This window comes from Schistocerca serialis, chromosome 7, assembly GCF_023864345.2.
Source record: "Schistocerca serialis cubense isolate TAMUIC-IGC-003099 chromosome 7, iqSchSeri2.2, whole genome shotgun sequence".
Taxonomy (NCBI): Eukaryota; Metazoa; Arthropoda; class Insecta; order Orthoptera; family Acrididae; genus Schistocerca; species Schistocerca serialis.
This window is the reverse complement of record NC_064644.1, coordinates 476,761,793-476,788,412: the sequence shown is the minus strand read 5'-3', so window position 1 is coordinate 476,788,412 and position 26,620 is coordinate 476,761,793. Positions and strand designations below refer to the sequence as shown.

The 26,620-nt window shown below is 47.5% G+C and overlaps 1 protein-coding gene across 1 annotated transcript in view; it reads left to right on the top strand.

Moving 5' to 3' along the window:
- The window catches only part of LOC126412386 (polyamine-transporting ATPase 13A3-like), a 419,382-nt gene that overhangs the window by 249,236 nt on the left and 143,526 nt on the right, over window positions 1–26,620 (top strand). The window contains exon 3 of the mRNA XM_050081962.1: window positions 13,389–13,556. Coding sequence (XP_049937919.1) covers window positions 13,389–13,556 — 168 coding nt within the window. The remainder of the gene's footprint in view (window positions 1–13,388; window positions 13,557–26,620) is intronic.

Here is a 26,620-nt window from a genome sequence, read left to right as displayed (position 1 = left end):
ATCCACGCCTCATCAAACAACTTGGCAGTGAAACCTTATCCGCTTTGTTAAAGGTAGCTATCTGTGGCAGGACTGACGACAGAGTAGGATGCAAGTGCAGCCAGAAGTACACTCCTGGAAATGGAAAAAAGAACACATTGACACCGGTGTCTCAGACCCACCATACTTGCTCCGGACACTGCGAGAGGGCTGTACAAGCAATGATCACACGCATGGCACAGCGGACACACCAGGAATCGCGGTGTTGGCCGTCGAATGGCGCTAGCTGCGCAGCATTTGTGCACCGCCGCCGTCAGTGTCAGCCAGTTTGCCGTGGCATACGGAGCTCCATCGCAGTCTTTAACACTGGTAGCATGCCGCGACAGCGTGGACGTGAACCGTATGTGCAGTTGACGGACTTTGAGCGAGGGCGTATAGTGGGCATGCGGGAGGCCGGGTGGACGTACCGCCGAATTGCTCAACACGTGGGGCGTGAGGTCTCCACAGTACATCGATGTTGTCGCCAGTGGTCGGCGGAAGGTGCACGTGCCCGTCGACCTGGGACCGGACCGCAGCGACGCACGGATGCACGCCAAGACCGTAGGATCCTACGCAGTGCCGTAGGGGACCGCACCGCCACTTCCCAGCAAATTAGGGACACTGTTGCTCCTGGGGTATCGGCGAGGACCGTTCGCAACCGTCTCCATGAAGCTGGGCTACGGTCCCGCACACCGTTAGGCCGTCTTCCGCTCACGCCCCAACATCGTGCAGCCCGCCTCCAGTGGTGTCGCGACAGGCGTGAATAGAGGGACGAATGGAGACGTGTCGTCTTCAGCGATGAGAGTCGCTTCTGCCTTGGTGCCAATGATGGTCGTATGCGTGTTTGGCGCCGTGCAGGTGAGCGCCACAATCAGGACTGCATACGACCGAGGCACACAGGGCCAACACCCGGCATCATGGTGTGGGGAGCGATCTCCTACACTGGCCGTACACCACTGGTGATCGTCGAGGGGACACTGAATAGTGCACGGTACATCCAAACCGTCATCGAACCCATCGTTCTACCATTCCTAGACCGGCAAGGGAACTTGCTGTTCCAACAGGACAATGCACGTCCGCATGTATCCCGTGCCACCCAACGTGCTCTAGAAGGTGTAAGTCAACTACCCTGGCCAGCAAGATCTCCGGATCTGTCCCCCATTGAGCATGTTTGGGACTGGATGAAGCGTCGTCTCACGCGGTCTGCACGTCCAGCACGAACGCTGGTCCAACTGAGGCGCCAGGTGGAAATGGCATGGCAAGCCGTTCCACAGGACTACATCCAGCATCTCTACGATCGTCTCCATGGGAGAATAGCAGCCTGCATTGCTGCGAAAGGTGGATATACACTGTACTAGTGCCGACATTGTGCATGCTCTGTTGCCTGTGTCTATGTGCCTGTGGTTCTGTCAGTGTGATCATGTGATGTATCTGACCCCAGGAATGTGTCAATAAAGTTTCCCCTTCCTGGGACAATGAATTCACGGTGTTCTTATTTCAATTTCCAGGAGTGTATTTCGGAGCACACCCTTCAGCGCACATCGTTGAACATCGTACTCCACACCACACGACCCGTAGGTGTTCCCATGTTGGTCCAACGACATCGCCAACTGTGACTGCTATGGGAACTACATCATCGAAATAGGTCCGTAGATGGATGAAAACATATCCTCTGGTCCGATGAATCACGTTCTTGACCAGGTCGATTTTCGTTACCGGATACGCCGCCATACAGGCGAAAGACTCGAAACGTACACGGCGCCATGGACGCTGGTCGGTGGTGGCAGTATTATACACTGAAGAGCCAAAGAATCTGGTACAACTGCCTAATATCGTGTAGGGCCCCCGCGAGCACGCAGAAGTGCCGCAACACGACGTGGCAGGGGGTCGACTAATGTCTGAAGTAGTGCTGAAGGGAACTGAGACCGTAAATCCTGCAGAGCCGTCCATAAATCCGTAAGAGTACGAGGGGCTGGCGATCTCTTCCGAACAGCACGTTGCAAGGCATCCCAGGTATGCTCAATAATGTTCATGTCTGTGGAGTTTGGCGACCAGCGGATATGTTTAAACTCATAAAAGAGTTCCTGGAGCCACTCTGTAGCAATTCTGGACATGTGGAGTTTCGCGTTGCCCTGCTGCAATTGCCTAATTCTGTCGGAATGCGTAATGGACATGAATGGATGCTTACGTGCGTGTCACCTGTCAGAGTCGTATCTAGACGTGTCAGGGGTCTCATATCACTCCAACTTGACACGCCCCACACCATTACAGAGCCTCTTCCAGCTTGAACAGCCCTCTGCTGACATGCAGGGTCCATGGTTTCATGAGGTTTACTCCATACCCGTACGCGTCCATAGCTCGATACAACTTGAAACGAGACTCGTCCGACCAGGCAACGTGTTTCCAGTCATCAACAGTCCAATGTCGATGTTGACGAGCCCAGGAGAGGCGTAAAGCTTTGTGTCATGCAGTCAGCAATGGTACACGAGTGGGCCTTCGGCTCCGAAAGCCCATATCGATGATGCTTCGTTGAATAGTTGGCACACTGACACTTTTTGATGGCCGAGCATTGAAATCTGCAGCAAGGGTTGCACTTCTGTCACGTTGAACGATCCTCTTCAGTCGTCGTTGGTCCCGTTCTTGCAGGATCTTTTTCCAGCCGCACCAGTGTCGGAAATTTGATGTTTCACCGCATTCCTGATATTCACGGTACTCTCGTGAAATGGTCGTACGGGAAAATCCCCACTTCATCGCTACCTCGGAGATGCTGTGTCCCATCGCTTGTGAGCCGACTACAACACCACCTTCAAACTCACTTAAGTCTTGATAACCTGCCATTGTAGCAGCAGTAACCGATCTAACAACTGTGCCAGACACTTGTCTTATATAGGCGTTGCAGACAGCAGCGCCGTATTCTTCCTGTTTACATACCTCTGTAGTTGAATACGCATTCTATACCAGTTCCTTTGGCGCTTCAGTGTATTTTGTGCGGGACATCCGCCTGGCCTTCAATAGGAACTACGATAGCAATCAGAGGCACCCTGACAGTTGTGGCCTACCCGAAAACTATTTGAACCACCTGCATCCCTTCATGCTTCACGTCTTCCCCAACGGCAGTAGTATCTTTCAGTTGGATTACCGTCAGTGTCACAAAGCCAGACTTGTGCTACATTGGCTTGGTGAACACTCCGATAACTCACGTTCATGTCTTATCCAACAAAGGCACCAGATTTGAATCCGATGAAAGACATCAGGCGCCCACAAACAACCAGCCGATAATTTATGGAAATTGTAGGGTCCATGCGGAGACATTTTGTGGCACGTACCTCCGAAAACTTGACAATGATTTTGCCGAAACCATGCGACGCTGCATCGCAGCTGTCATGCGTTCAAAATGTTGTCCAGCACGCTATTAATGAAATGGTTACCACGTTTGGTTCATCCGTGCAAATTATCAATGCGTCAGAAACGGAAAATTTACAGCCAATGTGTGTTACCATTTATAATACAGGGTGTTTCAAAAATGACCGGTATATTTGAAACGGCAATAAAAACTAAACGAGCAGCGATAGAAATACACCGTTTGTTGCAATATGCTTGGGACAACAGTACATTTTCAGGCAGACAAACTTTCGAAATTACAGTAGTTACAATTGTCAACAACAGATGGCGCTGCGGTCTGGGAAACTCTATAGTACGATATTTTCCACATATCCGCCATGCGTAGCAATAATATGGCGTAGTCTCTGAATGAAATTACCCGAAACCTTTGACAACGTGTCTGGCGGAATGGCTTCACATGCAGATGAGATGTACTGCTTCAGCTGTTCAATTGTTTCTGGATTCTGGCGGTACACCTGGTCTTTCAAGTGTCCCCACAGAAAGAAGTCACAGGGGTTCATGTCTGACGAATAGGGAGGCCAATCCACGCCGCCTCCTGTATGTTTCGGATAGCCCAAAGCAATCACACGATCATCGAAATATTCATTCAGGAAATTAAAGACGTCGGCCGTGCGATGTGGCCGGGCACCATCTTGCATAAACCACGAGGTGTTCGCAGTGTCGTCTAAGGCAGTTTGTACCGCCACAAATTCACGAAGAATGTCCAGATAGCGTGATGCAGTAATCGTTTCGGATCTGAAAAATGGGCCAATGATTCCTTTGGAAGAAATGGCGGCCCAGACCAGTACTTTTTGAGGATGCAGGGACGATGGGACTGCAACATGGGGCTTTTCGGTTCCCCATATGCGCCAGTTCTATTTATTGACGAAGCCGTCCAGGTAAAAATAAGCTTCGTCAGTAAACCAAATGCTGCCCACACGCATATCGCCGTCATCAATCCTGTGCACTATATCGTTAGCGAATGTCTCTCGTGCAGCAATGGTAGCGGCGCTGACGGGTTGCCGCGTTTGGATTTTGTATGGATAGAGGTGTAAACTCTGGCGCATGAGACGATACGTGGACGTTGGCGTCATTTGGACCGCAGCTGCAACACGGCGAACGGAAACCCTAGGCCGCTGTTGGATCACCTGCTGCACTAGCTGCGCGTTGCCCTCTGTGGTTGCCGTACGCGGTCGCCCTACCTTTCCAGTACATTCATCCGTCACGTTCCCAGTCCGTTGAAATTTTTCGAACAGATCCTTTATTGTATCGCTTTTCGGTCCTTTGGTTACATTAAACCTCCGTTGAAAACTTCGTCTTGTTGCAACAACACTGTGTTCTAGGCGGTGGAATTCCAACACCAGAAAAATCCTCTGTTCTAAGGAATAAACCATGTTGTCTACAGCACACTTGCACGTTGTGAACAGCACACGCTTACAGCAGAAAGAGGACGTACAGAATGGCGCACCCACAGACTGCGTTGTCTTCTATATCTTTCACATCACTTGCAGCGCCATCTGTCGTTGAAAATTGTAACTACTGTAATTTCGAAAGTTTGTCTGCCTGAAAATGTACTGTTGTCCCAAGCATATTGCAACAAACGGTGTATTTCTATCGCTGCTCGTTTAGTTTTTATTGCCGTTTCAAATATACCGGTCATTTTTGAAACACCCTGTATATGCTACTTGTAGACTTAATGTTAAAAGCATTCAAAAACTGTGAGTTGGGAGAGATGAGTGCTATCAACTACAAGGCTATCACAAAACTAACTGATGGACTGAAGAAGGAACTGGGGTCGAAGACGTAATGATGACAAGAAAGGAAAAGGAATGGAGATGAGAGCGACATATAGCCAAGAAAATGGATGATGTGGCACTAGTAAATTCTTTTCCTTGTCGCAAGAGATAAGAAAAGTACGCGTGACGGCGACCTAATGTAAGCGCATTATAAGCAACTTAGATTCATATCGCTGAAGGTTGTATCGCACGATCTGTGGGCTTTCTCTGAATCGCTGGCGTTGTCATTATTGCCCGCCAGCCTCATCTGTCCCATAGTGCACTTGCGACGCTGTCTTAGCAATTTCAGAACACGGAGTCCCCGGGATGTGCCTGGTTCCGAGGGCCCTTGCAGAACGAACGTCGTGCGGCGCCAAGGCCATGACTGCGGGTCTCAAGCGAAGGAGAATACTCGGCGTTGGTTCTTACTGGCTGCGTTGAAGGACACGTGCCGTTCAGCGAGCGCTACTGCTGCTCCTTAAGGCCATCGAGTACCGCAACGGTACCTCTGATAAGCCGACTGTCGAGCGTCAGTCGTTAAAATACCAACTGGAACTTTTTCGTTCTACGTAAACTCCCTTTACGCGCTATCCTCGTTATCGTTCAGCACGAGAAACCTAACTGAAACCTAATGCCACGGTATAAGGTGATCAGAAATTAAGCTGAAAGTACATTAGTAGAGGAAAATTAAATGACTGGCTTTCCGAGTTAGTTATCTGATCCGTAAAGAGGGCAAATGAACACTGCAAACTTTAAATTTAGCATTCGACTGAAATAAAATAAAATATTTAGAAGAGAAAACCTTAAGCGTCAAAATTTTTCAGAGAGTAGAATCTTAAATTAGAAACTGTCCAAAGTGACTTGAAGGTGCCGGCCGGAGTGGCCGAGTGGTTCTAGGCGCTGCAGTCTGGAACCACGAGACCGCTACGGTCGCAGGTTCGAATCCTGCCTCGGGCATGGATGTGTGTGATGTTCTTAGGTTAGTTAGGTTTAACTAGTTCTAAGTTCTAGGGGTCTAATGACCTCAGAAGTTGAGTCCCATAGTGCTCAGAGCCATTTGAACCATTTTTTGCTGTCTCCTTTTATTCTCCGAATAAACCGAAGTCGACCATTTGTCTTCTCTACCACGTTTCTCACACGCTCGTTCTATCTCCTATCACTCTGTAACGTTACGCCCAGATATTTAAACGACTTGACTGCGTCAAGCAGGACACTAGTAATATTATATCCGAACATTACAGGTTTCTTCTTCCTACTCATCTGCTTTAACTTACATTTTTCCACATTTACAGCTAGTTGTCATTCATCACACCAACTAGAAATTTTGTCTAAGTTGTCTTGTATCTTCCTACAATCACTCAACTTCGACATCTTTCCGTACACCAAAGAATCATCAGCAGAGAACCACAGATTGGTTCCCACGTGTCCACCAAATCATTTATCTACAAAGCGACAGCGGTCCTATCATACTTCCCTGGGGCACTTCTGACAATAGCCTTGTCTCTGATCGACATTCGCCGTCGAGGACAACATACTGGGTTCTATTACTTAAGAAGTCTTCCATCCACTCACGTGTCTGTGAACTTATTTCATACGCTCATTCCTTTGTTGACAGCCATCCTGGGATGTCGGTCTTGGTAAGGTCAGCCCACACATTGTCCACCAATCTAGCTCGTGTTCATACTTTCCTTCTGGTGGAATAAAATCTGCTTTTCATTATTCGTTCGGGCATCCTGTCATGTGTTTTCCTTTCCACATGTCTCAACCAGCGTATTCTCTACATTTCAAACCCATATCTAACAACTAGTCGTAAAAGGGAATAATATCCTCTTAACGTGGTCGTTCTTCTAATTAGAGAATTCGTAAATACCTTCAAGTTTGCATAACAGGCTCTGTTTCCTTCCTGTGACATTTCTCTGACAGACTGTCCCATATTATTATCACTGGTTACGACGGCTGTATTCACTGGTTTTATTCATACGTAACCTGTTTTGGTGTTACAGTAGACAATATTCCAGCCCCTCTGAGAGTTTGGGTGAACACTCTGATACCGGGAATCAGATATATACCTTCTGTAGAAGGTCGAAAACGTCGGTGTCCGCTAAACGGACGCTTCTTATCGCCTATGGTGCGTACAATGGCAGTACATCAACTCAGCTGTTGGCAACAAGAAGTGATCTATTTATCACCGGTAGCAGAGCTGATGTACTGCTTCAGTACACACCATATGGATAACTACGAAGACAGTAGGCTGTAGCCGTTATCTATATTGAAACTGTAATCACTCTTCGATATTTCGGCTGCTTTACGGACTTTCTTCTATACTTTCTGCAGCTAGCACGCGGATGTTCTTAAAATCCATAACTTGTTCACATTCTTCCTGAAGCTACCACTGATTTCATCTTTTGTCTTGACCGTGTGTGGTGTTCGTGCTCTTTAACTCGTTATTTATTGTCCTTCCAGTTTCTCCAGTATACACTTTCCCACAACTACGCATCACTTCATAAGCTCCATCAGTGTGGAGCTAGCCAGGCACATACGTTGTAGGTTGGAAAAAGTTTTTTGTTTTATGTTGAAAGCAAAACGTAGTCTTAAACCATGCTTCCGACTGATTCTGCCTATCTGGTCGGTTACTCTACACACAAACAGGAACCTAACAGAGTGTGAAGGAGGTTCCTTGTTATTCTTGCTTACATTATCAGAATTACCGCTTCGTCTGAAGGCTCTGTTTATGGAAAGGCGTTGGCCGTCAGTGTTCCTCTACGGAAATCTAGCTCTGATCGCAGGCTCATCTTGTCACTCATGCGGAATGCACGCGATGACAAGAGTTTTCAGAGCAACTTGCTTCTGGGCTGAGTGGTTGGGTAGTGAGAAGCGGCGTCTAGACACATTTTTGTGTTGGCAGCTTTGCTATAAACTCTGTGCACGAGAGTTTTATCAGGTGTTCTGTAGACTAAACACATCTGAAAACGGGAGGCCGGCAGTACACTCCGCCTTCAGGGTTAAGAAGATTTTTTTTTATTCAGAAAATAGCGGAATTTACTATCTCTTCCTGTTGTGTGGCGATACTGCACATATGGAAGCCACATTACTTAAAGCCTTTTATTCGAGATGCTCTATAAAAATGTCAGCTGCTACGGGCGACAAAGGTGAGGTCATAGCAACCTCGTCACATTGCTCATAGAAGTCCCCCCTTATATCTGTTTATGATTGTTACCAAATATCTCGAAAAGTTCCTGGCAGATTAACTTCAAATCTTTAAAAGCTCTAATAAACATTCAAACGGACATAGGCTACATATTTTTGAATATATTCGTAAATAATACCATACATAAACATACTGCATAATGAGAAACCTTAAGCAAAAATCTAGAAAAGTTGTTAATTGACTTATTTCCAATTACTATGCTGCAATACACTTTCGGACGGACATACGTTATATATTTTAATAAAATCTCTCAAAACTCGTGACCTACTTCGAGTATTTGCCCGATACTGCAATAAACATTCAGACGAACATACGCTGCATATTTTTTAAATATACTCGTATTTAATATGTGGATGTATTATTTGAGGGAAAACGTTGTTAACGAAAATCTCGAACAGTTGTTGGTCGATTTACTTCTAATTATTATACTTCTAACTTATAAAACGCTGCAATAAGCATTCATACGGATTCATTACTAATCATTAGGATGTATTCAGGTACTCGTGACCAATACTTCAGCATATTACTTCGTATTTCGATACAATTTTACATGGATAGTTAGCAACAAGTTTTCTGACAAGAAAGTAATGATTTTCTTTTAAAACCAACTGCGAGAAAGAAAATACAGTGTGCTGTGCTGTGCTGTGCTATGAAAATATGCGGTTTCGCTTTCGTTCTCGCAGTGAGTTTTAACTAAGGTAACGGCATTTATCTCATTAGACAAACTGTTTCTCCCAAATAAATTCTTTCTCCTTATATGTAACTTTGGACAAAAACTGTATAAACAAGAATGGGCTGTTTTGTTTTCTTCCTCGCATTCGGTTTTATCAGGTTCAAAAATGGCTCTGAGCACTATGCGACTTAACTTCTGAGGTCATCAGTCGCCTAGAACTGAGAACTAATTAAACCTAACTAACCTAAGGACATCACACACATCCACGCCCGAGGCAGGATTCGAACCTGCGACCGTAGCAGGGTTTTATCAGAAAATTGGAAAGTTGCATTTCTTGCTCATTGCATTATGATTGGAATACTACTACGGAAATTGAATCGTTCGAAACCCTGTGTTGTGGCTGTGCTCTCTTGTAATGTTTTGTGGTTCCTGGCTGAAAGAGGAGAGGATGGTATGATAGGTGGCTGGCCCGTTTCCTTTGACAACAACATAAAGTGCACTCGTGGCTATAAAACACTTATACAGGAACCAGTTGAGTACGTAACTTCAGTTATGTCCAATCTGAAGTTGTATGCTTAACAGCAATCAGATGACGTGATGTACTAATTCTTGAATCTTGTCGGCATCCATATCACAGCTGCATACAATGAGTAACGTTTCCTCAGAGCTAGCTAGGGTGCGAGGGGACGACTATCAGTGTGGAAGACTAGGCCACATTGCGACGTATTGAGGTGCAATGTGAACTGAACCCAAATTCGACGTACTGAGGTACTGAGATTGAGGGATTGAGACAGCTCGGTCGGCTGCGGCGGCCTATATGCACGCTGACCAGGGGGCGTTATCGGCGCGTTGCCTGTGGGCGTGTCTTGCTCTTTTCTTGTCATAGGCGCGCCTAGGTCAGCGCCTGCTATCCTAGTGCCGACCGGTGTGCTGGCGAAGGTGTACGCCAGCTCACCTTGTAATCTTGCACGTTCGCAAATTAATACTGTGCAAAATACTGTCATTGAAGCTACTATCCTCGCATATCCAGCAGTTGGAGAGGTCTCGCTCATACTCCGTATACCAGTGATCCCAGCCGATTTACGCACTCACTTTAAGGGACTTCTATTACCAAAAAATGCTTCGTTTGCGGCGCCAGTAAACAAGGGTCAAGATCAGAGAAAGGGGTGAAGAGGAAATGGACAGAATGAGAGAGATAGGAAATGGACAGAGAGAGGCGGGGGGGGGGGGGGGGGACGAGGAGACAGACAAAGAGATGAGGAGGAGGGAAAGAGGAGCAGATGGACGGAGAAATTGGGAGGAGGTTGAATAAGAGATGGGGGAGGAGGGGATGAATAGAGAGTGAGGGAGGAGGAGGTGGAGAGAGGAGGACAGTTTGAGAGCAGAGAAGGATAAAGGTCGGATTGTAGCCTATCGCGATTACGGTTTATCGTATCGCGACATTGCCGCTCGCGTTGGTCGATATCCAATGACTGTTAGCAGAATATGGAATCGGTGGGTTCAGGAGGGTAATACGGAACGCCGAGCTGGATCCCAACGACCTCGTATCACTAGCAGTCGAGATGACAGGCATCTTATCCGCATGGCTGTAACGGATCGTGCAGCCACGTCTCGATCCCTGAGTCAACATATGGGGACGTTTGCAAGACAACAACCACCTGCACGAACAGTTCGATGACGTTTGCAGCAGCATGGACTATGAGCTCGGAGACCATGACTGCAGTTACCCCTGACGCTGCATCACAGACAGGAGCGCCTGCGATGGTGTACTCAACGACGAACCTGGGTGCACGAATGGCAAAACGTCATTTTTTCGGATGAGTCCGGGTTCTGTTTACAGCATCATGATGGTCGCATCCGTGTTTGGCGACATCGCGGTGAATGCACATTGGAAGCGTGTATTTGTCATCGCCATACTGGCGTATCACCCGGCGTGATGGTATGGGGTGCCATGGTTACACGTCTCGCTCACCTCTTGTTCGCATTGACAGCACTTTGAACAGTGGACTTACATTTCAGATGTGTTACGACCCGTGGCTCTACCCTTCATTCGATCCCTGCGAAACCCTGCATTTCATCAGGATAATGCCCGACCGAATGTTGCAGGTCCTGTACTGGCCTTTCTAGATAGAGAAAATATTCAACTGCTGCACTGGCCAGCACATTCTCCAGATCTCTCACTAACTGAAAACGTATGGTCAATGGTGGCCGAGCAACTGGCTCGTCACAATACGCCAGTCACTACTGTTGATGAACTGTGGTATCGTGTTGAAGCTGCATGGGCAGTTGTACCTGTACACACTATCCAAGCTCTGCTTGACTCAATGCCCAGGCATATCAAGGCCGTTATTACGGCCAGAGGTTCTGGGTACTGATTTCTCAGGAACCATGCACCCAAACTGCGAGAAAATGTAATCACACTTCAGTTCTAGTATAATGTATTTGTCCAACGAATACTCGTTTATCATCTGCATTTCTTCTTGGTGTAGCAATTTTAATGGCCAGTAGTGTATATCCATTCCAATATACATATAGCACTTGCGAAGGATTGCTGAGTTTCCCAGTTTAAAATAATTGGACCACAAGCACAATTCGACCAAGTCACATACGAGGTGTGGCTAGAAAAAAACCGGACTAGGACTGGTGAAACAATAAAACGAATGCAATAAGGCTGAAAGTCGCGTGGCCTGTCACGTGACTCTCGCTCCGCCTACTGCTCGAGTTTCATCTGCCTCCTGCACTCAGTCTGCCCGTGGCGTCTGTTTTAAGTAGTTGACGTTTTGTCTGTGCGTCGGAAAATGTTGAGTGTACAGAAAGAACAGCGTGTTAACATCAAATTTTGTTTCAAACTAGGAAAATCTGCAAGTGAAACGTTTGTAATGTTACAACAAGTGTACGGCGGTGATTGTTTATCGCGAACACAACTTTTTGAGTAGTTTAAACGATTTAAAGATGGCCGCGAAGACACCAGTGATGACACTCGCACTGGCAGACCATTGTCAGCAAAAACTGATGCAAACATTGAAAAAATCGGTAAACTTGTTCGACAAGATCGCCGTTTAACAATCAGAGCAGTGTCTGAGTTAACAGGAGTTGACAAGGAAAGTGTTAGGCAGATTCTTCATGAAAGTTTCAACATGAACAAAGTGTGTTCAAAAATGGTTCCAAAGTGTCTCACAATTGAACAGAAGGAACGCCGAAGAATGATTTGTTCTGACATCCTGGAAAACATTGAAAGTGATCCCACCTTCTTACAAAATGTTATTACTTGCGATGAATCGTGGTTTTTTACTTATGATCCCGAAACTAAACGCCAATCGATGCACTGGAAAACTCCTGGTTCTCCACGACAAAAAAAAGCACGAATGTCAAAATCGAAATTCAAGGCAATGATGATTGTTTTTTTTTTTGACATCAAAGGGATTGTGCACATTGATTGGGTACCAGAGGGACAAACAGTGAATCAGCATTACTACATTAGCGTCCTGGCTACCCTACGTGAGCGAGTACCGAGAAAACGGAACGATTTGTGGAGAAAAAAGTCATGGATCCTTCACCAAGACAATGCCCCAGCTCACAGTGCGTTGTCAGTGAAGACGTTTTTGGCAAAACACAACATTCCCATCTTAGATCATCCACCCTACTCACCTGATTTGGCCCCCTGCGACTTTTTTCTTTTCCCTAAAGTCAAGTCAGCTTTGAAAGGAACTAGATTTGAGACTGTTGAAGCAGTAAAAGAAAAAGCGACGGAAGTAATGTATGGACTTACCGAAAATGATCTGCAGCATTGCTATGAACAGTGGAAAATTTGTATGGAGCGGTGTAGAGACCGAGGAGGAGAGTACATTGAAGGAGATAACATGAAATTGTAAATAATTGTAAATAAATGTTTTTTCCAGCATCAGTCCGGTTTTTTTCTAGCGGCACCTCGTATATCTGGAGCAATTTTACCCCCAATGATCTCTATGGCACGTGCTGCTAGCATGTTAGTAAATAAAGGTTTGACATGGAAGTTCATCAGTAAGTGATTCTGGGGTACTTAACGGCGTCCAATATGTCCTTTAAAATGCTTTAAAGGAGCACAGAAGAGTTTACTTTTTTATGCCACTTGTGACACGATTGTGTGACGTGCGTGATGTGTTGTGTTGCCGGCCTAGGCGCTTGAGACCGGAACCGCCCTGCTGCTACGGTCGCAGGTTCGAATCCTTCCTCGGGCATGGATGTGTGTGATGTCCTTAGGTTTAAGTAGTTCTAAGTTCTAGGGGACTGATGACCTCAGATGTTAAGCCCCATAGTGCTCAGAGCCATTTGAACCATTTCTGTGTTGTTGCAGGAGGTGTACGGGTACCGGCTGAGCGCGGGCCGCCGGTGCCTTGCCTGGCTGGGCTTCCTAGCGACGGCGGGCCTGCTGCGGCTGGTGTGCCACTGGTTCCCGCGGATGCTGCTCTACCTCACCCACTGCCCCTGCAGCCTGCGCGACGCGCAGAAACTGCTCTGCGTGGTGAGTACCGCCGCCCCCTCTGCTGTTTTATATAAATTACGGTAAAGGGTTTTGAGAATCTGATGGAAGTCGTACAGGGTGTTTCAAAAACATTCATCCCATCTCACAATGCTACATTTTCTACCCTCCTGTCTATTGAAATTGCAGCACCATGAAGGCAGCCTACACAGAGGTAACAAAAGTCGTGGGATAACGATATGCAGATATACAGTTGGCAGTAGTACCGCGTGCAGTAGGTATAAAGGGCAGTGCATTGCCAGACCTCTCTTTTGTACTCAGGCGAAATGCACGCGAAGACAAGAGTTTTCAGAGCAGTTTACTTCTGGTCGGAAGGGTGGCATGGTGAGAAGCGGCGTCTAGACTTTGAATGCAGATTGGTAGTTGGAGCAAACCCATGGGACATTCCATTTCGCAAATTGTTTATTGTGTCTCACTGTTCAGAGGCACAAAACGTGTAGGTGTTTTCAGCTCGTTACTAAATGCAAATAAGTAGGAGGCCGAGTTGATAGGAGCTGAAGGAGCCCAGGTTGCAATAATATGCGGTATGGCACACTGTCAGAGAGAAGGATTATTATTCAAGAAACACTTAGTACAATGAAAATTACGTATCTTCAGTAGTTTGTAGGGCTGCAGCTGCGGCTATGAACTGACAATCTCGTAACATGGAATACCATGAACTAATATGAAGTGATGGCAGAAGAGCAAACACCGTGTTGCTAGAGGAGGCCGAAATGCACGCTCTTAAGCTAACGCAGATTGGCGTGAGGTCTGGAACAAGGTAAAGTAATTATCCTATAAAGAAAAGAACGTAGTTCTTGGAATACTTAACTTTAATCCACAATTGGAGAACATCGCTCTTGTTTAGACATTAATATAATCTCAATATAACTGGCAATGGCGCCTTTCTAGGTCGTAGCAGATGACGTAGCTGAAGGCTATGCTAACTATCGTCTCGGCAAATGAGAGCGTATTTGTCAGTGTAGCATCGCTAGCAAAGTCGGCTGTACAACTGGGGCGAGTGCTAGTAAGTCTCTCTAGACCTGCCGTGTGGTGGCGCTCGGTCTGCAATCACTGACAGTGGCGACACGCGGGTCCGACGTATACTAACGGACCGCGGCCGATTTAAAGGCTACCACCTAGCAAGTGTGGTGTCTGGCGGTGACACCACATAATACAACTTATTCTCAGGGACTATGCCTGATGGGCCCTCCTCAGAAAACAAATGCAAACATTACAGAACTGGCTGAGGGCCGAGTATGAAAGTACGTCTGCCTAGGTTGAAATGTAGCTAAGAAGTGAACGAGGCACACTCCAGTTCCGTCGAGCTGCACAGCCCGCTAGAGTGCGCTGTGCTCGGCAGACGACGGGCTGCCAACCTTGTGTTGGCGCGGCCTTGTAGCAGTATCTGTGGCAATGATACTACATTGTTAGTGAATTCAATATTTCAAAATCCACAGTGTCAACAGTGAGCCGACAATACCAAATTTCAGCCATTACTTCTCACCTCTGACACTGCAGTGACCGACGGCCTTTACGTAACGACCGAGAGGAGGGGCGTTCGATTCTAGTTGTCAGTGCTAACAGACAAGCAACACTGCGTGAAATAACGGCAGAAATCAATCTGCTATGCACGAAGAACGTATCCGTCAGGACAGTGGGGCGAAATTTGGCGTTAATGGGCTTTGGCAGCAGATGCAAATAGCACAACATCGCCTGCAGAGCCTCTCCTGGGCCGGCCGACGTGGCCATGCGGTTCTAGGCGCTGCAGTCTGGAACCGCGAGACCGCTACGGTCGCAGGTTCGAATCCTGCCTCGGGCATGGATGTGTGTGATGTCCTTAGGTTAGTTAGGTTTAAGTACACTGCTGACCACCGTAAATGCAACACCAAGAAAGACAAGAGGTAGCACAACAAAATTTATTTTGTAGATAACATGTTGACCAAGTATCAAATTATTACGTTTACAGAAGTCTGTGACATGTGATTCCTGCCAGAATCAGTAGCCAGAGTAGCCGCCATTGTTGGAGATCACCGCTGCCACACGTCTCGGCATTGAGTCAAAGAGACGTTGGATGTGTTCCTGGGGTACAGCAGCCCAAGCAGCTTCCACACGTTGCCAAACATCATCTGGTGTGGCAGCTGGGGATGTAATCTGGGTCACTCGTTGAGCAACCATGGACCACATGTTTTCTATCGGCGAAAGATCCGGAGAGCGAGCCGACCAGGGAAGCACTTCAATCTGGTTATTGACGAAGAACCTTTGGACAATGCGTGCCACGTGTGGTCGCGCATTATCCTGTTGAAATATGGCTGTGGCCGAGCCCTGAAGGTAAGGAAGGACAACTGGCTCCAGCACCTCGGATATGTAGCGCCGGCTATTTAAAGTACCGGCAATGCGTACTAGAGGCGTGCGAGAGTAATATCCAATACCGCCCCATACCATAATACCCGGTGCAAGACCAGTGTGGCGGTGCATAATGCAGCTGTCCAGCATCCTCTCTCCACGGTGTCTCCACACTCGAATCCGACCATCGTGGTGCTGCAGACAGAAGCGTGCCTCGTCAGTAAAGACAACGTCATTCTATTCTGCCGTCCACATCCGTCTGTCATCACACCATTGGCGACGGAGACGTCTGTGGTTCTGCGTCAATGGCAGACGAAGCAATGGACGTCTTGCGGACAGACCACTCTGCTGTAAACGGCGTCGAATGGTACGCGCAGACACTGGATGATGCGTTACAGACGCAATGTGCTGTGCTATGGTTCGGGATGTCACTGAGCGATCCGTCACTGCCATGCGCACAATTTGCCTATCAGCACGTGCAGTGGTGCACCGAGGTGAATGCGATCGACCACGTCGGTCCATCGTACCCTCCTGCATCCAACGGTCACATATCCGCATTACAGTTGTTTGGTTTCGTCCAACACGACTAGCGATTTCTCTGTATGATAATCCACAATCTCGGTAAGCCACTATCCTTCCTCTGTCGAACTCGGATACTTGATCAAACGATGTTCGCTGTTGTCTACGAGGCATAACTGATCGTCTTGTGAAACAACCACAAGGTAAACACACGTGCCGAACGTACACTCGTCGAAATCGCCAAGCCTTAACTGGCGCTATGAGGTGGCGCCACAGGCGCGCGTGATGTGCGTCTGCGCTGAAATTCTAATCAGTTGCATATCTCATCGCTGCAAACCCATGGTGTAAATTTCACTTGATTCGTATGCTTCCTTCAGGGTGTTGCATTTACGGTGGCCAGCAGTGTAGTTCTAAGTTCTAGGGGACTAATGACCTCAGAAGTTGAGTCCCATAGTGATCAGAGCCATTTTTGAGCCTCTCCTGGGATCGTGACCATGTCTACTGGACCTTAGGTGACCATTTGCAGCCATTTAAGGCCTTTGCGTTCCCAAACAACGATACGGCATGTCACTGGGCCACCATTGTTCACGATTTGTTTTGAGAACATTCTGGACAGTTCGAGCGAATGATTTGGCCACCCAGATCGCCCAGCATGAATCCCATCGAACATTTGTGGGACACAATCGAGAGGTGAGTTCGGTCACAAAATCGTCTTCCGCCAACACTTCTGCAGTTATGGCAGCACGGCTCAATATTTGTGCAGACTTGTTGATTTCATGCCACGTCGCGTTACTGCATACGTCGAGAAAAAGTAGGTCCGATTCGATATTAGGAGGTACCCATGACTTTTGCCATTTCAGTGTATAACAAACGTAAACCTGACTTCATGTGTACCACTTACTTAAACATGCGAACGATTATCATTTCAGTCCAACTTCACAAAGTAGGTAGGAATACCGTCATTTGCAGAGTGTCCTAGGTAGATTGTTCAGTATCCATTTGATGCAATAAAAGTCCATTTGATGCACACAAAAAAAGCTTCATATGGACGTATGCATTATTCCGAATGGTTTCTGAGGTAGAACACAGAAACGTACATTTGTTTTTGCGCTACTAAAGCGCACGTGTGTGTATGTCTTAGCCACCCTTTGACATTTTATTCTAACCCAACCTACCACATTGCTCTCAACCTCTTTCCTCGGGATATCTTTCCGCCATTAAACTAGCCTCTTGAAAGCGCAGTTGTCCATGGTATGTTGTGAGTAAGGTAGTGCGAGGAATTGAAAGCGCATCAGAGAGAAGCATCTGTTAACTGTGATTGTACACGCTATGAGGACAATGCCGCTCATCTACAATCAATGAAAACTATGCAGATGTAGTATGCCTCCTTTTGGTGTTTAAGTATACTGTCGGCAACTTCCGACACGAATTCCTTAGCGCAGAATGTTTACCAGAGGTTTCAGCCCACTGTGCGAAACAGGTATTCTTCCAAGTTCAGCCGCGCGGGATTAGCCGAGCGGTCTAAGGCGCTGCAGTCATGGACTGTGCGGCTGGTCCCGGCGGAGGTTCGAGTCCTCCCTCGGGCATGGGTGTTTGTGTTTGTCCTTAGAATAATTTAGGTTAAGTAGTGTGTAAGCTTAGGGACTGATGACCTTAGCAGTTAAGTCCCATAAGATTTCACCCACATTTGAACATTTTCTTCCAAGTTCCAGTTTTCCTTCTGAACGTGTAGTTCAACAATCTGTGCCACAACATAATACATTGTTGGAATGGTGCAGTGTAATCCTACTACCAGCTCGCCACGCGTATGTCCCACTAACACTAGAATGACGAACATCGCATACGGAAAAATTGAAACCATTTCACATACAGCGTGTCCCCAATCTTCTCACTGACGACAGTGCTGCACGACTGAAATTTTGTCAGTGGTTAAATGACAATTTCCATTTGCTTTCATTGATATTATTCAGCCGCGCGGGATTAGCCGTGTGGTCTCAGGAGCTGCAGTCATGGACTGTGCGGCTGGTCCCGGCGGAGGTTCGAGTCCTCCCTTGGGCATGAGTGTGTGTGTTTGTCCTTACGATAATTTAGGTTAAGTAGTGTGTAAGCTTAGGGACTGATGACCTTAGCAGTTATGTCCTATAAGATTTCACACACATTTGAACATTTTTTGATATTATTCACTCACGAAATCATTTACACAAAATGGAATCAACAACACACGTAGTAATCATAGATGGTCGCAGGAAAATCCACATGCTGCAGTCGAAACCAGTTTAAAAGTTCGTTTTTGATCAGTGTTCGCTGCGGCATGGAGGGTAACATGGTGACAGTCCTAGTCATTTTAGAAGAGCGAATGACGGAACAGAATTACTTGCATTTTTTTAAATTCATATGTTGACCACCTTGAGAGCGTTCCTTTGGCCATGCGGACTGCAATGTACTTTTAACTGTTTAGCATGAGAACTGAGGTGACCAACGAAAACTGAACGTGAGAGATAATGCTTCGGTGCCTAATGGCAGTGCTGCTCTCATTAGGAAACGTGAAGAGGCACTCAGACAAACAATACATGCTCTTTCAAGAGTGCACAAATGCTTTGAAGTTAAATGTGGGATATTCGAACATCTATTGTGAATTGCACACCTGTAATGTGACGTGTGCGGTAATGTTTGGAGGTGAATACGCCAAAAATGCATGTTTTTGAATTGATGCTTGCTAAAACGCATGCTGTAAAGTTTACTAACTGTTGTGCATGCGTAAACCAGACTGGGCGATGGTCAGGTTGGCATCCCCCCCCGTTGTCTGGGGTTTTGCAGAAACGTCTTCGGCCTGGAATCTCGTTGTCTGCAGTAGAATTTTCGTAGTGAAGCTTCGAATTGAGCCTCAATGACCAGCGAAGACTTGTCTGGGGGCGTCCCGGACACCGATGGAATACCAGAATACTATCCTGACTGTCGCCCGCCATACGGTCCTGCAACTACACTCATGCTCATAAGGATAATGCTGATACATGGTGTAACAACGCTCTGGTGGGCGGTTTGCATGTTCAAATCACCTCGGGGTATGACCATGCGGTGCATCTGACCTGCGGTCGTCGCACGGTGGCACTGGCAGCAGTCCGCATACGCAGAGGTGTGTTGGTGCATGTCAGAGTACAGTGCAGCGAGTAAGTGTGCAGACATTTTCAGACGTGCTAATGGAGACTGTGTGCTGAAATTGGCTCAGAGAACACATATTGATGACGTTATGAGGGGTAGAATACTAGGGCGACTGGAGGCTGGTCAAACACAGCTGGTCGTAGCACGGACCCCCCGTGTGCCACAAAGTGTGATCTCGAGATTACGGCAGCGATTCCAGCAGACAGGAAACGTGTCCAGGCGCTACATTACGGGACGTCCACAGTGTACAACAACACAAGAAGATCGATATCTCACCATCAGTGCCCGCAGACGGCCACGGAATACTGCAGGTAGCCTTGCTCGGGACCTTACCGTAGCCACTGGTACAGTTGTCTCCAGCCACACAGTCTACAGACGACTGTATTCGCCCGGAGACCTACAAGGTGCATTCCACTGACCCCTAGTCACAGGAGAGCCCGTAAGGCGTGGTGTCAAGAACACAGTAGATGGTCATTAGAACAGTGGTCCGAAGTTATGTTCACGAACGAGTCCAGGTATAGTCTGAACAGTGATTCTCGCCGGGTTTTCATCTGGCGTGAACCAGGAACCAGATACCAACCCCTTAAAGTCCTTGAAATAGACCTGTATGGAGGTCGTGGTTTGATGGTGTTCGGTGTGATTATGATTGTTGCACGTACACCCCTGCGTGTCTTTGACAGAGGAACTGTAACAGGTCAGGTGTATCGGGAAGTCATTTTGCACCAGTACGGCCGCTTTTTCGGGGTTGCAGTGGGTCCCACCTTTCTCCTGATGGATGATATAGAACGGCCCCACTGAGCTGCCATCGTGGAGGAGTACCTCGAAACAGAACATATCAGGCGAATGGAGAAGCCTGCCTGTCCTCCAGACCTAAACCCCATCGAGGATGTCTGGGATGCTCTCGGTCGTCGCATCGCTGCATGTCTTCAAACCCCTACGACACTTCAGGAGCTCCGACAGGCACTGGTGCAAGAATGCGAGATGTAGTATGCCTCCTTCTGGTGTTTAAGAATACTGTCGGCAACTTCCGACACGAATTCCTTAGCGCAGAATGTTTACCAGAGGTTTCAGCCCACTGTGCGAAACAGGTATTCTTCCAAGTTCCAGTTTTCCTTCTGAACGTGTAGTTCAACAATCTGTGCCACAACATAACACATTGTTGGAATGGTGTAGTGTAATCCTACTACCAGCTCACCACGCGTATGTCCCACTAACACTATCTGCTCGACCACCTGATCCAGAGTATGCTAACGTGTTGTGCGGCCTGTGTACGTGTGCAAGTTGAACATATCCCATATTGATGTCGGGGTACATGTGCAGGAAACAGTGGCATTTTGTAGCACATGTGTTTCGGGACGGTTTTTTCAACTTATCACCAATACCGTGGAGTTACAGATCTGTATCGTGTGTGTTTCCTATGTGCCTATGCCATTAGCGGCAGTTTTGTGTAGTACCACGTTGTGTGGCACCACATTCTGCAGTTATCCTTAATTTATGAGCATGAGTGTAGAAATGATGGCGAGAAGGGCAACTTCTTTTTCATAACAGGACTCTTTAAGTTTTCATCCGCGGGACCCTTGCAGCACAACGGTACGTCGACGAGGTTCTGCGCTCCCATTTTGTTGCCCTTCATGACAAGCCATCCTGGACTTAAATTTCAGCAACCTAATTCCCGCCTCCACACGGCGACCATTTCTACTGCTTGCCCTCTTGCATGCCAAACCCTACCTTGGGCAGCAAGGTCACCGGACCGCTCCCTAACCGAAAACTTTTTTAGCATTATGGGCAGGGCCCTAAAGCAGATAGTGATTTTGACGATCGAACCCGCCAGTTGGACAGAATTTCGCACGATATCCCTGAGAGGGACATCTATCAGGTCTGTCAATGAATGCCAATCTGAATAATTGGTTGCATAAGGGTCAGAGGTCGACCAACGCGTTATTGACTTTTTCAGTTCGTAAAGCTCTTTCTCTTGAATTAATCATTCATTTCTTCCGAAATTGCAATCATTTGTTTGTCTGTACATGTTCATCACGTCTGATGATTTCCGTCCCATTCGGATAATTTCTTTGTGGTGCATCTTCTTTTTGTTTTTAGAGTAAATAACAATGTATATTAAAAGTGTTCTGTCTCTGAACCCAATCGGAATTGGGCGTATGTCTGTACGAAGTTTCAAATTGTCGTCCCTGTCAAATCCCTGTATACTGACCATACCTCCTAGGACACTGTGTATTCTATTCATAAGGAAAGATTATGCAACAGGCTTCTTATAGAGGAAGTGCATTTGGTTGTTGGTTGGAGGTAAGAAGATTCTTTTATATACAGCCGGCCGTTGTGATCGAACGGTTCTAGGCCCTTCAGTCCGGAACCGCGCTGCTGCTACGTTCGCAGTTTCGAATCCTGCCTCGGGCATGGATGTGTGTGATGTCCTTTGGTTAGTCAGGTTCAAGTAGTTCTAAGTCTAGGGGACTGATGACCTCAGACGTTAAGTCCCATAGTGCTTAGAGGCAATTGAACCATTCTTTTATACATTATTTAAGGAAGAGGAGCGTCTACCTGCACTTGTCGGATTTTCACAACGGCTGGCCATGGCCCTTAGAGACTGTTGTTTATGGTGCCGCGGTATTGCTTCTCGCACTGATCAAGGCGTCACAACGACCATACGAATATGGAATCGATGAGTTCAAGGCGGTCATACTCAACGCCCTGCAGGTTCTCAATAGAACCACATGCCTAGCGCCCAGCGTTGTTTGCATGGCCATGCGGGGCTATTGGGCTATGCGACGTCCCATGAATCACGAAGTAGACTTGTTTGCAGCAAGGCGAGTATCCTTGCACAAGGGTCGGTCAGTGCACCGCCGGTTGGAGCATCACGGAGAGATAGCGCTACGTCAGTATTTGACACAAGAGTAGGACCGTGTCGCTTTTGCAGAAGAGTGCTGGTTCCGCATACAGCACCACGATGGTCGTAGCCATGTACGGAGACTCCGAGGATAACGGACATACACTCCTGGAAATTGAAAAAAGAACACATTGACACCGGTGTGTCAGACCCACCATACTTGCTCCGGACACTGCGAGAGGGCTGTACAAGCAATGATCACACGCACGGCACAGCGGACACACCAGGAACCGCGGTGTTGGCCGTCGAATGGCGCTAGCTGCGCAGCATTTGTGTACCGCCGCCGTCAGTGTCAGCCAGTTTGCCGTGGCATACGGAGCTCCATCGCAGTCTTTAACACTGGTAGCATGCCGCGACAGCGTGGACGTGAACCGTATGTGCAGTTGACGGACTTTGAGCGAGGGCGTATAGTGGGCACGCGGGAGGCCGGGTGGACGTACCGCCGAATTGCTCAACACGTGGGGCGTGAGGTCTCCACAGTACATCGATGTTGTCGCCAGTGGTCGGCGGAAGGTGCACGTGCCCGTCGACCTGGGACCGGACCGCAGCGACGCACGGATGCACGCCAAGACCATAGGATCCTACGCAGTGCCGTAGGCGACCGCACCGCCACTTCCCAGCAAATTAGGGACACTGTTGCTCCTGGGGTATCGGCGAGGACCATTCGCAACCGTCTCCATGAAGCTGGGCTACGGTCCCGCACACCGTTAGGCCGTCTTCCGCTCACGCCCCAACATCGTGCAGCCCGCCTCCAGTGGTGTCGCGACAGGCGTGAATGGAGGGACGAATGGAGACGTGTCGTCTTCAGCGATGAGAGTCGCTTCTGCCTTGGTGCCAATGATGGTCGTATGCGTGTTTGGCGCCGTGCAGGTGAGCGCCACAATCAGGACTGCATACGACCGAGGCACACAGGGCCAACACCCGGCATCATGGTGTGGGGAGCGATCTCCTACACTGGCCGTACACCACTGGTGATCGTCGAGGGGACACTGAATAGTGCACGGTACATCCAAACTGTCATCGAACCCATCGTTCTACCATTCCTATACCGGCAAGGGAACTTGCTGTTCCAACAGGACAATGCACGTCCGCATGTATCCCGTGCCACCCAAAGTGCTCTAGAAGGTGTAAGTCAACTACCCTGGCCAGCAAGATCTCCGGATCTGTCCCCCATTGAGCATGTTTGGGACTGGATGAAGCGTCGTCTCACGCGGTCTGCACGTCCAGCACGAACGCTGGTCCAACTGAGGCGCCAGGTGGAAATGGCATGGCAAGCCGTTCCACAGGACTACATCCAGCATCTCTACGATCGTCTCCATGAGAGAATAGCAGCCTGCATTGCTGCGAAAGGTGGATATACACTGTACTAGTGCCGACATTGTGGATGCTCTGTTGCCTGTGTCTATGTGCCTGTGGTTCTGTCAGTGTGATCATGTGATGTATCTGACCCCAGGAATGTGTCAATAAAGTTTCCCCTTCCTGGGACAATGAATTCACGGTGTTCTTATTTCAATTTCCAGGAGTGTAGATTGCATTCATCGTCGTCACACTGATACAGAATCTGGGGTGATGCTAGGCAGAGCCATTAGGTAGACAATTCGATCATTTCCGGTTCCCACAGACGGTAATTTGGGAAGGATGAGGAAGGACATCGGCCGTCCCCTTTCAAAGGAACCATCCCAGCATTTACCTGAAACGATTTATGGAAATTACGAAAACCTGAATCAGGATGAACGGAAGCCTGTTGCGCTGTCGTCCTCCCGAATGCGAGTCCAGTGTGCTAACCACTCAACCACTTCGCTCAGTCGGTAATGTGGTCGGCAGTTCCTACATTTCTGAGGTGTTAAGGCCGTAACTATGCCCTGTTTTCTAGGCCTCTGTGGCATTATCTTTCAACTAAATAACGCAAACGGCCTGTCGCCTGTGCTGTACTGACCTACCTCGACGGTTAGCACCTTCTCGAGATCCCTCACCCACTGAAAAAATTTGGTACTATTAGGAACAATAACTAAATTTCATTATTTGCTGTCCTTTCTGTCGTTACAATTTTAATGAGTAGAAGTGAGGTAAGAATGATTAAATGGATGTTAGCAGCGGTAATTACCCAGACTTGGAGAGACTTGCACATTGTAGACTAGCATAGAGAGCTGCATTCAGTCAGTGTTCCAACTTGAAATCTGCCTATTCATTCGGCACTTTCATTTCTTCGCATTACATTTCGTTTTTGGCGGATCGCGGAATTTATCCTTGCAATGTTTAACGCGCATATATTACGATCAGTACTGATTAATCGATATAAGCGAACACTTCGCACGTTTGCTGTAGCGATTTCACGTATTTGGGAGTCCGTTTCGATCAATGGGAAGTTTTCACGAGTTAGAAGCGATGAGGCTGGTCCTTGTTTGAAAGAGAATCCACTAATATATTCTCGTGTGGAGGACACCTGTCCTGCGTTACTTTGTCTGGCGCCAATTTGTACCGGTGTGCAGATTCTACAATGAATAAGGAATTGAGCGAAGTCATTTCAGTTACTTACCGTATTTCCCTGTAGCCTCTTCCTTTAGTTTTCAACCCTGAGGTTGGTTTGCAGCAGAGCGCCATTCTTCTCTTCTGTCTGCCTTCCTCTTCATTTCCACGTATGTGTTACATCCAGCGTCATTCATGATCTGTTGCATGTATGACATCCTTGGTCGCCCCCGCCGATTCCTTCCCTCAATAGCTCCTTCTGCTGTTGTTTCAATGGTGTTGTTGTGTCTTAGGATGTGCCCTACAAGTTTGTCTCTCCTTGTTTGGATGTGCCTCCACAGAGATCTGGTTTCCTGTACTCTTCTAAGCACCACTTCATTTGTTACTTTGTCTCTCCAGCTGATCTTCATCATCCTTCTATAGCACCACATCTCCAGGGCCTCTAGACGTCTTCTCTTCCAGTTGTCCAAGTTTCACATCCGTATAGGGCCACACTCCAAACGAAACCTTTCATGATACGTTTCCTTATTTTGAGACTGATGTTACTGGTGAGTGAGTTTCTTCTCCGATTAAATGCAATTTTGGCCTTTTGTATTCTGGTTGCAATTTCTTTCCGGCTTCTGCCATCTCTTGTGATTTTGCTTCCCAGGTGAGTAAATTCCTCTATCACTTCCAGCTCCTCTCTTCCAATTCTCATTCTCAGAGGTTCATATTCTGCTCCTGTACTCCATACCATCACTTTAGTCTTTTTCTTGTTTATTCTTAATGGTTCAAATGGCTCTGAACACTATGAGACTTAACTTCTGAGGTCATCAGTCCCCTAGAACTTAGAACTACTTAAACCTAAGTAACCGAAGGACATCACAAACATCCATGCCCGAGGCAGGATTCGAACCTGCGACCGTAGCGGTCGCGCGGTTCCAGACTGTAGCGCCTAGAAGCGCTCGGCCACCCCGGCCGGCTGAAAGAGAATCCACGAATATATTTTCGTGTGGAGGACACCTGTCCTGTGTTACAGTTTGTCTGGTGCCCATCTGTGCCGGTGTGCAGATTCTACAATGAATAACGAATTGAGCGAAGTCATTTCAGTTACTTACCGTATTTATCTGTAGCGTCTGTTACAGCGCAGTAGGTATCGTGAAATACTTTTTCGAATAGTAACTGCACGAATACAGCAAAAATGTCACATTGCTGCGTGATAGGAGGTGCCGGGCCGTCACGCAATAGTCGTCGTGGCTTCCTATCATGGCTTACAGGAAGGTCACCGCTGCTCGCATATCGCCTGGCTGCGCGTGCCGTTATCTACCCCGTGCTGACAGCAGGAAGTGCCTCATTGGCCATTTGAGTCAACATGGAAAAGCCGACCGTAGGTAAGAGTGCGCGTAAAAAGTTCGTACACACTCGCGAGCGATGTTGGTGTGGTTATTGTAAACTGAAAGTGTCGAGCAGCACTAACTTGCATATTTAGTATGGGAGATATTCGGAATTAGCTCATAGGAAGATCCAAGTATCGGCTATTGTAGAAGATGCCGTTACAGGTACAGGGATTATATCACAGAAGAACAACCCATCAAAACGTGGTAGGACAGTTTCATGACTTTGTCACTGCACAGGAAACACTTGCTAAACAAACAAATTCAACTAATCCTAAATGTCACTTAGACTGTTGGTGTTC